This window comes from Lissotriton helveticus, chromosome 11 (assembly GCF_964261635.1).
Source record: "Lissotriton helveticus chromosome 11, aLisHel1.1, whole genome shotgun sequence".
Classification (NCBI taxonomy): Eukaryota; Metazoa; Chordata; class Amphibia; order Caudata; family Salamandridae; genus Lissotriton; species Lissotriton helveticus.
The window spans coordinates 1,006,957,879-1,006,974,626 of NC_136072.1; the positions used below are offsets into that span (position 1 = coordinate 1,006,957,879).

General features: G+C 44.1%; 1 protein-coding gene across 1 annotated transcript in view; it reads left to right on the forward strand.

Moving 5' to 3' along the window:
- Positions 1-16,748, forward strand: part of SVOP (SV2 related protein) — a 381,533-nt gene that overhangs the window by 298,611 nt on the left and 66,174 nt on the right. The window contains exons 9-11 of the mRNA XM_078667399.1: positions 8,717-8,849; positions 10,143-10,212; positions 11,348-11,424. Of these exons, the coding sequence (XP_078523525.1) occupies positions 8,717-8,849; positions 10,143-10,212; positions 11,348-11,424 (280 nt within the window). The remainder of the gene's footprint in view (positions 1-8,716; positions 8,850-10,142; positions 10,213-11,347; positions 11,425-16,748) is intronic.

A 16,748-nucleotide genomic window follows, 5' to 3' on the forward strand; every position in this document is an offset into this window, starting at 1 on the left:
CGGACGATATGAAGATGTTTGGTCAGGCGGTTTGCCAGGTTTATGGATAGCGATAATAGTGGCCAATCGCTGGTCCTCCGTTAAAGTACCTGGTGTTAGGCAGTCATTATACATGGGGAGCATGTTATGGAGGAGTTGCCGGGCCATTGTTTTATATAGTTCTACCGGCAGGCCGTTCGGCCCCATTGCTTTGCCTGTGTGTAGGGCTGCTAGAGCCTTCCCCAGTTCCCCCACCGTTAGGTCATCCTCTAGGGTTTGGGCGTCCTCTTGAGATAGGGTCATAAGTGGTATGTCTTGTAGGAATCTTGTACTGTCGTCTTCCGTCACCCCGTTACGGGCAGTGTATACCTGTTCATAATATGAGCCTAGTTCCTCGACTATGCCTTGGGGGGAAGTAGTGTGTGTACCATCAGAAAGCGTAATCTGGGCTATCCATCTGTCCGCTCTATCTTTCTTCTCAAGCCAGGCTAACATTTTCCCGGTTTTATCTCCGAGCTCATATATTCGATGTAGGGTGTCAGTGTGTCTAAGTTTGGCCATGTCTTCTGCGTATGCTCTGTATTCGCGCGAAGTTAGGGTGAGTGTTCGTGTTGTGTCATCAGTGGGGTCTGTAGCGTGAGCTAGTTCTGCCGCAAGTACGGCTGCTTCTAGGGCTTCTATGGTCTCCCTTTGGGTCCGTTTATGTCTCGTAATAGTGGAGATGGCCTGTCCTCTGACGACAGTTTTATATGCTTCCCAAAGGATGGACGGGGAGTCAACTGAAGATAAGTTTTCTTCGAAGTAGTGTGTAGTTGCAGTGTGTAGAGCTTTAGCTATTTTGGGATTTTTCAAGTATCCTGGGTAGATTGGGTAGATTCTCTGTCGCCTTGCTGGCTGTGTGGTGTATTCTAGCTGCATTGGGGAGTGGTCTGATATCCCCCTCGGTAGATGTTCTATGGAGAGTATCATTTCAGGGGGTATTGCCAGTGTCAGTATATAATCTATTCGGGAGAGACTGTTGTGCGCTCCCGAGTGGAACGTGTAGTAGTGGTCAGTTGGGTGTTTATTCCTCCACATATCCACCAGCCCCATTGCGTCTTGAAATTCTTTAAAGAGGTGGCATGGCCTAGACTGTTCCCGGGGAGGCTGGCGGTCTATTGATGCGTTAAGTACCGCATTAAAATCACCCCCAATGATTAGGTTCCCCTCCGGCAGTTCCAGGAGTAGTTTCCCTAGATCCTGAAATGTTCCTTGATGTAGTGATGGAGGGACATATACCGTGAGAATGTTGTAGTCCCGCCCTTCCCATTGACATGTGACTGCCGCGAAGCGTCCTTGATCGTCTGCCCAAGTGCGCTTGATTATTAATGGTGCATTTTTGTTGACGAGGATTCCGACTCCTCGGGATCCGGAGGTAAACTCCGCGTGTATGACCATTTTGAAGCCCCAATGGTTTAGTGCCTGGCTAGCTGTGCCCGTCAGGTGTGTTTCTTGCAAAAGGACTATCGTGGGCGCCCTCCGTTTTAAGTATTGTAGGACCAGCCCCCTTTTAATTTTATGTCCCAGTCCGTTCACATTCCAGGAGAGAACTGTTAACGAGGGGGATGTTAAGTTATGTGATTGGGAATTAGGAAACAGTAAATCGGTGTCTGCCATAACGTCTAATATACAAGTGTGTCCGTAGAGGTACGGAGTATAGTTGCGTCAAGGTCAATGGCAAGCCGGTGCCCGGGGGGGGAATCTGGGTGTCAGGCCATCGTTTCGTGAAGTGGATGAGGCGTTCAGAGCGAGTGATGAATATACGTTGCAGGTAGGCCTCGGTCGAGGCATCATGTCGAAAAGGTTTCAATATAACCAAGTTGAGTTTAGTATGCATACTTGCGTGAGCTATCCAAGCCATAAACATAAAACAAGAACAGAACAAATACATCATGTGTAAACCCCAAGCCCCCCTCCCTGCCTCCCTGCCCGGTGGACAAAGAACCGTCCACCTCCCCAACTGAGCAGAGTGCTTAAAGTCCCAACTTTTGAGCAGTGTTCGTGGGGGTGAGACTTCTGTGATCTGTTTCGAGTCCCCCTCTCTGGGAATGTCATGCAATGTCATTTTAGAGTATAGTTTCTTACCTGCATGACGGCCCTCACCTGCGATTCAAGTCTTACCAAGTTCGACACTTATGAGTATGTCCAGGCAGTTCTTTAGCCGTTGGCAGTCCCTTAGGCTGTCGGTGCTCATGTTCGTGGTACAAAGGCAATCTTCCCGAATTCCTTGTGTAGTGCGGTGAGAATATTGCAGCGTTTGCAGCGGGTCTATCCCCGTCTATTCGGTTTCGTCGGTCACCTGTGAGTTTCCGTTGTTGAGATTACGTCTGGGGTCGCAATTCTTGGGTCTTCTAGCCGGTCTCCAGTCCTCCAGCCAATCCTGGGCGTCTCGCGGTGATTCAAAAAACCAGGTTTTTCCTTCCGATTCGACGCGGAGTTTCGCTGGGAAGATCATCGAGTATTTGAGTTCACGGGCCCGCATTTCTTTTTTCACATCTGTGAATCCCCTCCTTTGTTGGGCCACTGCTGCTGTGTAGTCCGGATAAAAGTTAATTACAGAATTGTCAATTTTGAGCGGTGGGCGCGTTCTAGCCGCCTGTAAGATGGCGTCCCGGTCTCTGAAATTGAAAATGCGCGCCAAAATAGGGCGAGGTGTAGCTCCCGGTTTAGCTATTCCTCCGGGTACTCGGTGGGCCCGTTCTACCGAGAAATAATTTGACAGTCCCCTGGGTTTGAGCTGGTTTTGTATTAGGTCCTCTATGTAGAGGTCCAGGGCTGGGCCGCCCTCCGTCTCCGGCACACCTATCAGGCGGACGTTATTGCGCCGAGAGCGTCCTTCTTGGTCGTCCAGTTTGGCCCTCATTGCGGTATTATCCTTCTCCAGTTGTATGACCCTACGTTGTAGGTCAGACGTGTCCCCTACTAGTCCAGTAGTGGTCTTTTTCACTTCTCCGAGTCGATCAGATATCTTTGCCAAGTCCGCCCTTATCAGGGACACGTCCGTCGATATGGTGCCCATTGAGGATTGCATCACTTTTAGGGTCGCCATCACGTCCTGGAGAGTGACCTTATCTGCGTCATTTGAGGCTCCGAGTGGCTGGGGTGATGTTCGCTGTGCGTCCCCTCTCGGATTGTCCGGTGGGTCCTTGGTGTAAGCAAATTTGTCCAGCTTCAATGTCTGTTGTCCCCGTGTCCCCCTGCCACTCATGTCGTGTCACGGAGTAGGCTTACGATGTGCCCTTAATTGTTACTGTGATGTGGTAGGGCAGTGGGTTCCGTGTGGGTAGATCCAGACGTTCGTGCTCTGTAGGCGAGTGGTTCGGCGCCACTGAGTGCAGGAGCTTCCGTGGAATGTGCAGTCCCGGCCGGGGCCCTTCCGCCGTATGAGTCAATGTGGAAGACACGGAGTTTGGCAGGGTATTGTCCGCAATGAGGTTTGGTCGTGGGGCGGCCGGGTCAGGTGAATGTGTTGCGTTCCGCTCCTCGTTTCCCTCCGGTGTGTCTTTTCGGTATTGCCCGGTGTGCTGTGACGGCCTGCGGGACTGTATGTTGATTGGGAAGTCGCCCGGGTGAAAGACGTTCAGGTGCGGTAATCGGCAGTGGCCGTAGGAGGTCTCCCTCTGCAGGTCCGTGCTCTCCGGCGCCTCCCCGGCTCCGCTGGCGCGTTTCTGTCACAGGGGCCGCACTGGGCGGTCGGATGCTGGTTCGGAGTGATCGGGGATTTCAGGTAGTGTGGGGGAGTAGTCCTCTGGGGCTCACCCGTGCAGCGTGCACGCCCACCCGCGTTTCAGCGAACTTGCCTGATGGAGTCCGCTCCGCACTTCAGTCCCCGGCTTCAGGCGCGAAGAAAGGCCGCAGGGCGCACTTCGCTGTAACTCCTCGGAACAGTCGTGTAGCGGAGGAAGGGTCGGCTCGTTGCGCACCGGAGCGGGAGTTCTGGCAGGCAGTACTATGTATGGATTGCAATATTGCGGATAAGTTACCGGATGTATAACGAGAGGGCTCTTCAGTCACGGAGCTCCGTTATTGTGCGGCCATCTTAGCTGGCTGCTAGCCACGCCCCCCCCATCTGAGTCCTGATTGATAGCCAAAGATGGATATCAGCCTGCCACCAAAAGATATCGCTTCGACTGTTGTGGACCTAGACCGGTAGCCAATCCACTGCTGACCTTCTATGGTCTCAAAGAGTACTTCGGGAGACCCCGACCTCTGAGGCCAAAGTTGCCCCACATGACCCTTGGACTGAGGAATAACTGCAAAGGCACCACCGTCGACCACACAGCACCCTGGCTTATCCTTGAGCATACTCATCTCCTGCATCTGCAACATCAGGACCACTCAATTGAAGTCTATGGCGTGCGTGCTGTAAAGTTTAGAACTGAAGTGGAAAATGCTCTGGTGGCCAGGTGACTGTCCAGATCTACCCCATTGGCCCTCCAGACCTTCATCCTGATGGATTTGATCACCCAAGTCAGACCGGAGTAGCCAATCTAAATTTTACAAACTTTTCAAAAGTTTACAAACTTTACGATTGCCAATGCTTGTTTGTGATAGGATTAAAGGATTTTTAAATATCTGTATCTCTGGAATCCTCTGGTGGATTTTGCTTATCATGGAATAAAAATTCATAAAAATATAATGTACGTTTATAAATTGGTGTGTTACGTGACTTTCCTATTTTGTTGTTTGGTACTGTTAAATGCTTTACACTAGTTCCTTTGTTCAAGCCTTGCTGCTCAAAGCCATAGCTACCTGGGGTTCAGCTTGAGGTTGTGGAAATGAGCCTGACTAGACCGAAGACAGTTTTTGTGAGTTTATTCCACAGGGAGGCTGCACAGCCATACACACAAATCCTCACACCCGGTCCTCCACGTCCAACAAGCTCTACGCGATCTCATAGTTTCACTATAAGTGAATGATGTCACACTTTATGTTAGAGACCCTAAAGTAAGCATCTCACCACTAATTCACAAGTTTCTGAGGTTAGACCCCCCCCCCAAGTATCACCATCAACTGATCTAAGTGGCTCAGTTTTCCACTAACTTCATCCACATCTTAGTGCTAATTAAAATTTCTTTTACAATAGTGTGTTTCTTCCATGAAATACCAGGTGTCTGGGTTAGTAGAGACTTGATGTTAAATTTGCAAGACAACTATGGGACAGTGCTCAGTAAGCTTGAAGACCAAATAATAGAGAGTAGAGTACTCTTGTCATCAGCAAATAGACTAGCAATAGCGAAGATGTTAATTTTCCCCAAACTCTGTACCTATTCCTTATTAGTTCTCTTCCCCTGACTAAAACATTCTTAAGTAGGCTGAGATTGAATATGATCTGCCTTGCCTGAGCTAGATCGCAGCTGAGATAGTTATGCTGTCTTTTGAGCAGGGAGGGCTATTGTCTTTGGATTTCTAGATTTATTAGTTATGTGCTCAGGCACAGTGCATACAGTCCTGGTGTTACCCTGAGCCTTTCTAGCCTCAGTTAGCAATAGAATGTGAATGTGTACACGCACAGCATCTCAAGATGATTATATGTTCTTCCGCCTGGAACCTCTGTCACTGTAAAAAGCACAGTATGTGCCTGGATAGGGTCAGACAAAGAGCCAATGTAAATCATATGTGCGTTAGATGGGGACGATTCTGCGAAGTTAGACCAACAATGGCAACAATCGCCACGCTCATGGGAGAGCACTGTGGAAGTCTTTCTAAATATAAAGCAGTTCCTTTTATGGTGGAGATTTCTAGGAAATCTTCATATAGGACAGTCCTTTCAACTGACTACAGACAGGCTTATCAACGCAATGAATGCCCCAGTGAAGGGTTAGGGGCTCAATGCAAGAACTGTCAAAAAGAGGGCAGCAGTCAGAGAGGACATGGCCTTCCATATCAATTATTTGGAATTGAGACCAATAAGCTTGGGCCTGCATGCTTTCTTTGCAGAACTGGCAAAAGAAGCTGTGCTCATCAAGGCCGACAACATAGACTCCATGTTCTACATCACGAAGCAAGAAATTAATAAATCACGAACACTCTCTGAAGAGGCATAACAGCTTCGGGACTGAGCCCTAGAAAAGCAAGGTGGATGTCTCTGTGGCACACCTTTCAGGCGTTCAGTACAACCATGCTGATGCACTTAGTTGAGCATGAATGGTAGTGTAACCAGGACCAACTGAGGCATATTTTCAGCAAATGGAGTCTCACAATCCTAGACTTTTCGCCACCTGAAAAACAAGAAATGCTGGGATTAGACAAGCAGGTATTGAGAACTGGGGTCCAACGGCAATGCCTTCCCAATGATGCGGTCAAACCTCTCCACTTACACCTTTCTGCTATTTCCCACCAATGAAAGATACCAAAGGTGGAGTGCTGGAGTTACAGGTAATTAACTAATTTTGTCTAAGGTTTGAAGACTTTCCATTCTCCCACATTTTTTTTAAATGTATCTGTTTTTATTGGCATGTCAAAGACATAGAAACATTGTATACATTTCCTCAGAGGGACCAGAATATCGTCTCAACATCTTGAACATACATGCCGTTTATTAACCCCCCTCCCTTCCCCACTCTGCCCCGGGCTCAGTTAACCTTGACCAAGTACAGGTGATTCCAGACTACCTTACTCTTGGGGATTCCTTATATGACCATGCTTTACATCAGTACAGAGGGGCAGAATGCACACTGGACCACCCACCTCTATAGACCTCCTGTGTTGCAAGACTACGGCTCTGTGTATCATCTGTCCGCTGTTGTCTACGGAGGTAACTCATCCGACGGCATCAATAATTCCGCTAGCATTGCCGCCCAGAGTCTCATGTCGTCCACTCACTCTTTCATCCCTACGGGTTGTTTCTATATAACATCCCTCTGCATTGCTCTATTCGGCCATATTTCTTAACCAGTCCTCAATATTCGTGCGTTTGGGAGGCATCCATCCAATTACAATTCTACGTTTGGCCAACAGCATCCCCAAGACCATAAACCTTCTACTTAGCTCCTTTTTCTTGCAGAATGGTATGAGCCCCAGTAGGTACTGTGTCGGTTCTCTAGGGACCACCCACCCCGTGGCAGTATTACGTTTCAGAAGAACAGTCTGCCAGTACTCATCGATATCTGCGTAGTTCCATAGTATGTGGAGAAAGTCAGCCAGCTGCCTCCTGCATCTAGGGCACACTTTTGAGCGCTCTAGGTATATGGTTTGCAGATGACTGGGAGCCAGGTACACCTAATGTACAACATTGTATTGGAGGAGCTTGAATTGCGTGTTGGTTGAGGTGCTTTTGACCCTCTTGTGAATCTTTTCCCAGTCTCTCTCAGTGAGGGGCCTTTCTAACTATGCCTCCGACCGTTCCTGCACCAGGATTATTTTCCTGGGGGCATCCTCCCTTAGGGCCCTATAAATGTGTGAGATCAACCTCTTACCCCCTGCCATTATTAGGATGACTTCTAGCATTCGGGAAGCAGATGGCACGTCCAGGAACGACGGCCAGATCTCCCGTAATGTGGCCGCAATCTTTGCATGATATTGCAAAAACTGTCATGATCCCTGCTGAAATGTCTTAGAGGCTTCTGCTAAAGTTATAAATCTATTGTTAGTAAGAAGATCTCCCAAAGTCTTGCAACCTCCCACCCACCATTTATGCAAAGACATAGACCTCTCGATGATGCGGAGCGGGCATAATGCCCAAATGTTCATATCCACCGTGAATGGGGTCCTTTTTATCACTGCCCGGACTGTTCTGTCCCATACCAGGCACACCATTCAAACCATGTATGGCAACCAATCTCATATTATATGAATATTAACTTGAAAGGGGCGGGTGAGAAAATGAAAGCAAGTGTTAGGAATTAGTGAAGGGCGCTTTATACCCTTTAACTTTTATACAGGGTTTACCATATATTTGAACTGACACAAAACCTATGACTTGAATCCAGTTTAAATGGCCAAGTCTATAATGTGTACTGGTTAACTCAATTTAAAAGCCCATCCATGGAGGGATGGACGTGCTCAATGGCCCTAAACGTTTTTCAGGAACTCATGAACTGTCTGCAAAGCCTATGGCATTTTCCAGTTTTCATGGAAAATTATTCTTTATAATATGCCTTTCAAACATCCTGGTAGGTAATAATCTTTTCTTGCTTTGCTCATGTGATACATTATTCGGTGGGAAGTCACAGACCACCTGTGTGAATGTTACCTACCACTGAACTGGATATAGGATATCACTTCACTGGTCTATAAATGTATACAGAAACATGACTTTAGTCACTTATCACTGTCTGGTCATAGGATTAGAGAAATTTAAGTGATTTCAAAATTGGAAATGGTGTGCGTCAATTTTCATTATATACTCCTTTTTAGTACACCTTAAAATAATATGCAGAGGTATATTGAAAAGTATATTTTAAAATAATGCAGAAAGGTATATTGAAAGGTGATGAGGATGTTTATGATTCAGCCAGGCCAAACGACCTTGTCCCTGTGCTCTGCAACATCCTTCTTTTCACCAGCACTACGTATGGTCCTCCTTACATATGAGATGGTCAAAAATTTTAAAATATGAACATTTAAGAGTTCATCAGAAATGTGAATGGGAGACATGAGAAGATCTCTGTTGTTTTTCTAATTTTCAGGCTCTTTGAAGTAATGCGAAACACTATGTTAATTGTGGTAAGTTCTTTATCTGTGCTTTGTCTTACAGTGGCTACCTGAAAGTGCACGATATGATGTCTTGTCTGGAAACCAGGAGAAAGCCATGGCTACCCTAAAACGAATAGCTGCTGAAAACGGTGCTCCTATGCCTTTGGGGAAACTCATCATTTCCAGACAGGCAAGTGGCTGAAAGGGACTATTGAAATCACTCAAGAGGTGGTATGACACAAATAAATCTTCGTCTTGCTCTCAGACGCCGTCACAAATAATGACAAGATCATTGGTCTCTAACAATGGTTTACCACAGTGCTTTCTGTAATACTTATGTTAGTGAGGTGGCTGGTGCCAGCCAAGAGAGCACCATATTTTGCATAGGTGAAGCCGCTCACAAAATGGAAAACAGGTCTCCCTAAATTTTCAGGCTGGTGGATCCATTAGAAACCTTTTGTAACTTGTCAGTTGGACTTTCATTGGAAAAAGTAATTTTGCTCTCAATGTAGACAGGAGTGACCTTACACACCATAAAACCCTAAATTTGTAGATCTTAAGGTCACCCTAAAGTTGCAGTTTTTTTCTGCGGCCTCTTAAAATCCCATATAACAACCTCTCCTGAATGTATTCATATCAATGCCACAACAACAGTGTTTCCATGCGATACCAGCAGTAGCTACATGCTTGCCTCATTGCTAAGTCTGCCTTTGGCTTGCTCAGAAATTCTTCCCCGTCCTTTCCTGTGTCTGCTGTCATTGCTTCAGTTCACCTCAGTTTGCAGATACTTATTCTCTGCAAGTCTTTAACAGAAGCTAGCTGCAGTTGCCCTCCTTCTTGCTATTTAAAGCTCAGCTTCGTGAGAGTAATGGCTCACACTGTCCACTTAGGTATGGGTGTCTTTCTTTCACAAAGCAGCCAAATTACGCCACATTCCCTCCATGCTTCTGTTTGCCACCTCAGGCATCATCCTCCTTTTATGCATCTGTTGACATATGTTGGCAGCAAAACAAAATCTCGTCCTGAGTTGGAAATCCTGCAGAAAGGACCTGTTTATACCATTCTCTGACTAATTTAAAGGTGCTTTAGGTATGTATATCGATTAGTTGTAACCTGCTAGTATGATATATCCTTGGTTTGAAATCTGTATGTCTATCTTGCTGAAACGATCTGAGATGGATATTGCTGTTTTCCTTGTAGATCCTACACTTTTATTAAGGATGGTCACAGAATGCAATTTTCCATTTGATAACCATGTCTCTTCCATTGGGGACTTTATATTTATTTATTTATTTATTTATTTATTTCGATTTAATATAGCGCGTTATAACCCGGGGGTCTCTAAGCGCTTATAGAATCTTGACCAATTCTTGGAGACTAGATCATAGTGCTGCCTTTCTTCTGACTGTACCATGGAATGAAGGTGATGCTAGAGCAGAAAAGACCTTGTCAACAGATTATGCTTTTCTCTCCTTTGGGATAGGAAGACCGGGGCAAAATGCGGGACCTTTTCTCCCCTCAGTTTAGAAGAACAACACTGCTGCTATGGTTTATATGGTAAGTACTAAAAACAAATGTCAAGTCACAATGGCTTTAAATGTTTAGCTCTGTAATGGCACTTAGATGTTCCACAATTGTAAACCTCCTGTAAAGTCATAAACACTTTCACTCATCATTCTTAGAGTACCTGGCCACTAACCTCTAGTGACTGATACGTATGTGACGATACCACTCTTACACACTCCCCCTTCAGTATGTTGAATACTCGTAAGTGGTCGTATTCTTTCTATAGCTTTATGTGTGACTGTGCTGTCATTACCTTAACTGTAAATTAGTACTCTTAGGAATGCCCTTTTGACATGGACTCAAGTGAAATACAAGTTTTAAAGTTTCTCACAAAGTTCCTCATCTCAGAATGTATGGCCACTAAGCAGAGCCCCAGTAGAGGGCTGCACTGATCTTTAAAATATTTATGAGGAAAAAGAAGATATTGCCACAACAGAATTTTAGTACTTGTTCTTAAATAGCAATGGCATACATGGCTTCTAAACGTGCATAGTTAAACCTCTTTTGTTATCATTAACTTTTCCATAGTAGCAATAAATACTTGGAAATAGGTGGTCTAATTTCCAAATACAGGATCAAGAGGGCTGGATTAAAAAATTGTTTGTGAAAATATCTTATCTGGATATGCTGTAAATCTGACTTGAATCTGGCCCATCTGGACCTCTGTAGGACACCACCATCTTAAATCATGAATATAAGATGAGAAATGTGGCTTGTTGTATATCAAAAATAGCCATTGATTTTGTTTCCTTATGGCAAATCAAAAAGGAGCAAGATGGGTAAAATGCACATTTTCGCATTTATTTGAAAATGAAAAATTTAGCTTTTTTGTCGCAAGCCCAAAAATGTAGTGCAGTTGTACATTCTCTAAAAATCTTTTCATTGAAAACATAGTCTGTCTTTTATTGGAGACTATAGCTCATCAATTAGCCGTTTGTGCCTTTCTAAACTGTTTTAGTATTACACCAAGGTGGAGTGCACTAAGTTTAGCAAAAGGAGAAAAGTCTGTGCATGCTATTAAGAACTGTATATCATATAATGTAAAACTTAAGGTAATTTCAAATTGCAGACTGATGGACTGAATCAAATGTGTATCATGCGTTTTCTATATGTTTTTGGCACTCAGGTTTTCCAATGCCTTCTCCTATTATGGGCTGGTTTTATTAACTACAGAGCTGTTCCAAGCTGGAGACGTGTGTAGCAGTGAGTATGAGACTGTTTCTTGTTTTTACATCCATTCTAAAGACATTGGAATGGAACTCTCAAAATACAACACTAAATAATGGAGAAAATATAAAATGTGTTCGGCAGGGATTCATAGGTGATGAAGAAGTATAGAAGTATTATTGATAGCTGAAGTCTGATTGATTTTTATAGAAAATGTCAGCACACATTTTGAAATTATTATTTGTATCTTTATCTATCACCCAGTTTCAAATGAAGACAACATAAACTCTGTAAACCCACCCTTTGTTATAAAGACTGTGGTCCCTTTTCTCTTTTACTGTCCTCTGCAGTGTCCATGTCACTTAACGGCCATAGGATATACAGGTGAAACTCACACTCAGGAGCACTAGGGCACTAGAGGGAAAGGCACCCAAACCAGGAAACTCCAGTAAGGCAGGACTTCACAGAAGAGTGGCAGGAGGATCTTGAGGAATGGCAACATTGGGAGACTGCAGGGAAAGGAAGTACGCAGAGAGCGAGAGATGGGGGAAAACAACAGTAGGAGAACCAGATATGGTGAACGAACTAACACCAGCTGTAACCCTACAACTAAGAAAGTTACAAGGCATCATGGTTCCACTTCTGGCACTTCTTATGCTGACCTAGTTGCGCTGAGTTATGTAAACCTCATACTTTGATTGGAATGGCTTTGTCTTAGCCATGTAAAGCCCTACTCTCCGAGGCCTCATATTCCATACTTTCCAACCCTTTCTACTGCTGCGTTGTTTCTGAGCTCCATTTCCTTTATTACAAGCTCTTCAACCCAAGGTTCTTTTCAGTCTGATCCAAAATGGCCGCATCAACCCATTGCTTGTCTGCCCTGTTGTTCAATTACACTGCCCTATTCTTCAGAAGATGTAGTAGTAATACAGTTGTAGGATTTATTTTGTGCTGTGGTATTTGGAGTTTAATAGTAGCCTATTTAGTGCCTAATATAAATTCAAATCCAGTTACTACCAATATAGAGGTGTATATGTAGTATGGGTCCACCTGCAAATTTTAACTGTTTTGCAATATAGAAGGATTTATTGAAATATTGAATTGTCAGCATTGTTGTAGCCCTGGTGGGAATGGTCTACAAATATGTACTAGTGCATTGAAGCTTGTACAAGGACCAATACAACTTGTATGTTTCTCTGCTCCACCACATCCTGTCCTTATGGCATATAGTGTTAGAACGCAGCCACAGAATTAGCTGATGTTAAAGCCAAGCAAAATGGTCCTTCTGGTGTGCATATTGTGCAGCATTGGTTGGAGGCCTAATTGTAAGTCAGCTCACAACCGGAGAGTGTGGTATATGCGACGTAAGTCCAATCATTTTCCCACATTGAACCATAGAAAGGGTAACTTGTTCTACCAGCCATATCAGAAATCACCCCGCATAAGACTAAGAGGTTGTCCTTAAAACCCACACAGCTCATGTCTGTTTTTGCGTGGGTGATAATCTACTGTGTGGATGCATTACCACAGTAAGGTCTCAGAAACTGTACGATTTTAGACTTTTTCTCAAGTTTTTTTGCCTGGTTGGTTTAGAAAGAGCATTCCAATGGTGAAGGTTCGTCCACCATAAGGATAGAGTTAGAATAGGCATGAATTTTCACGTACTGCTCAACTTGTTGATTAAAAATGTGGTATTGGTGACCCAACCTTCTTAGTGGACACAATCGTATTAGGTTCTAATGGCTTCCGCAAGATGATCTGCAGAGCTTTACAACATTCTGAAAGAAATGAAATAGGACATGAATCTTTTCCTACGCTCTTTCCTTTAGCTGTCCCTGAGGACTCGCCTATTTGATCTCTGCTTTCTGATTTTCAACTTCACCCTCTGTCAACATTGGTCTCATACAAGGCCAGATTCTTTATGAGTGTAGATGACACCTAAATCCAACGCTTGCTGCATTGTCTACGGGGGCTACAGCTCCCGCTGCTGCCTTTTCGGCCCAAGGAGGAGGAGCCGCAATGCCACGCTGAGGTGCCGGAGCGCCATAAATTTACGGGAGCCATCCCGCATTACACGGGACATGCGTGACTATTGCCCGGGCTTGGCTCAGGTGAAGACCAGGCTAAGACCAGGCCAAGACATAGCCCGGATTAGGCTGGGCAATCCCTCTGAAGTCTTGTATCCGGGCAGTAGGGAAGAGGGTCTTTAACTAGAGGTACAGTTTTTTATGTTTCAACTGTTTTGGTTCTCTTGGTGTCCTGGCTTTCCTCCTGTTTCATCTATTCAGTCAGTCAGTCAAAATACTTTATTTCGATAATCCAATATCATAAAAAGACAATGGTGCTATACAAAATATAAATATACTACAACACATTAAATATTCATGTTAAAATCACAGTTAATTACACACAGTAAAAATAATTTTTATATATCAAAATCTTAAAAACATTTTCCTTTTTAAGAAAGACCAGTTCATATAATAAGATCGTAATAATAAACACGGAAAAATGAAAAAACAGACTTCATACAATATAGTCAAACTGATTATAATTTCATGGTGCAAACATTAAACTTCATTTCTTGCTTTTTCAATTCATCATTTAGGAGTTATCATCCCTGTTCTTGTTCCTAGTCCTAACAGCCCCTACTAGAAAACTGGCAACATGAAACATGATCCTAGGTGTTTGCAATAATTGCAAGTACAAAAGGGCTGGCTTGACCTGAATAAAACCAGCCTCCCTTAAGATAGGTACCAGGAATTTCGCCCTTAATGCTGTGTAATGACCACAGAACATCAAGAAGTGCATTGTGCTCTGGGTAGAGAGATTATCACAGGCACACGGCATTGCATTTTCAGGGGTACTCCAGTTGGGGAAATATCCTAGGTTCAAATGGATCATGTTAAAGCGGAATCTAGTTAAGAGGGACCTATAAAATGGCAGATTCACAATATTTAAATACATTTCAGGTCCTACATGGGAGGATATAATGAGGTTTGTCCTCATGGTAGGTTTATTTAATTCCGATTGTTCTCTCTCCATGCTTAGCATTTCTCCCATTGCACCCTTTATTTGAGCAATGTCCTTTGATGTTATTGACTCTGGTAAGGCAAATAACTCTGGTCTCCCTAGCTTGACAAAACTATTTTTAATATATGTCAGCCACTTGATTTTATTAGTTTTTTTCTAGATTTAGACAATCCTTCAAGATGGAATGATTTAAGGGAATCTCCTGATTTAACCAGGTCTTCATCCATGCTAAAACCGGAGCCATTTTTAACATATCTGCGATAAAGCCTATCCCCAGTTCTGTATGAATTGTGTAAGAGGGTGTAGACTGTGGCACAGAGAGGACAGATCTCAAGAATTTGTTTTCAGTGATCTGCAAACAATCAACGGAACAATAACCCCAAATTGAACCACCGTAAGTGGCCACTGCAAGGCATTTTGCATTATAAATTTTCGTTAATGCTGCTATTGGCCTGGCCCCCAATTTCTTTGAAAAGCCCTGAAGAGCAGAGGAAGATCTTGCCAGCGAAATATTTCTATTTTTTATCTCCGGTCCCCAGTTTCCTCGGTCGTCGAAGGTAAGCCCCAAATAGAGGAATATAGGGTCTCTGCAGAGTTCCTCTTTTCCACAGGTGAAGGTTTTGACATACTTCCTCCTTGAGCACCTTCCCAATATCATAATCTGGGACTTCTTCACATTTATTTTTAGGTCCAAGGAACCCATAAAATTCTAAAAAAGCATCCAAAAGACGTTGTAATCCAACCCCAGTCCGCGAGAGGAGGACAGCATCGTCCGCATATAGGAGAACTGGAATACCAAGGTCTCCTGCACGCGGGATGTCAAGTGTGGCCTCCATTAATGCGGATTCCAAGGCATTTATATAGATCGTAAATAACAGCGGAGCCAGGATGCACCCTTGCCTGACCCCCCCTTTCTGAATTAAAATGACTAGAACAACGACCCTGCGAGGTAACCCTGACGGAAGCTGATATCCCAGAGTGTAGGTCCGCCAAAAGGTTAACTAAAGCCCTATCAAGACCCATATTAAGTACGATTTTCCACAGCTTTGTCCGATTTACAAGGTCAAAAGCTGACGAGAGGTCCATGAACCCCAGGTACATGGAACCTTCCTTGGCCTTGGTATATTTTTCCTCAAGTAGGTGCAAGTTGAGGCATTGATCTAGTGTGCTCCTTTTTGGTCTAAACCCATATTGTACATTTGATAAAACCCCTCTATCATTCACCCAATCATTCAGTTTAGACAAAATGACTCGTCCCAGTATTTTAACTGAGGAGTCAATTAGGGAAATGGGTCTATAACAGGAGGGGTCCTGCCTGTTTCCCCTCTTATAGACCGGGATAATGATCGATTTTTTCCATGAGGACAGTATGTTGTCATGGGTTAAAACGTTGAAAACATTACACAGGACCTTTGACCAGAATTTTGGAGCACACTTAAAACATCTGCAGGAACCCCATCAGGTCCCGGAGCCTTATTTTTTTGGGTCAGATCTATCGCTCTTTCCACTTCTGTGAGCTCGAAGATTACAGTCGAGCCCTCAGTGAAGAAAGTGGGATCCCCCCTTTGAGAATCTTTACTAGGGTCAGAGTATATTTTACTACAATGTTTTATCCAATCCTCATCTGGAATATTGGCCTCGAGTGAGGAATTCTCCTCACCCGAGAATAATGGTTGATTTACAATTTTCCAGAATAAGCCACTATTTTTTAGGGTATCTGGGTCAAGTAATTGGGCCCAAGCGTCATCTTTCAGCTCTTTTTTCCTAGCAAAAATAGCCTTTTTATACGCAGATCTTAAACTAACTATTAGGGCTTGATCTTTTGGAGTGGGCTTCAGGGCGCTAAGTAGATCTCAATGTGCCTTGGAGCATGTTTTATTGAACCATCTCTTGCCATAGTACGTCCTTTTACTGGGGCCAGCTAGTAGACTTTGCTCAATTTCTCTACAGATGGTATCAAAGGCAAGAACCACTACTTTGTATTGCTCCTCGTTTGCTAAACATATGGCCACCTCCTCCTCAACTTTTTCCAAAACCTCAGACAGAAAAGTTTCAGGGACTATATTTGTCCATTTTATCCTGCGTCCTTGATCTTTAACTATCAGGTTTACGCCATCTCTATGTGACATCGTTTTCAGGGAAAATAAGTCCTTTGAAATTATTTCCATGAACACCGGGTTATGGTCACTAAAGACCGAGACCTCAGTTTTGTACATTAAAACCTTAGACAACAAAAAAAAAGACATAAAAATATAATCAATAATAGTACCATCCTCTATTCCCTTGAATGTGGGGAGCCTACACCCACCCTCCCCGCAACCCGACTCATA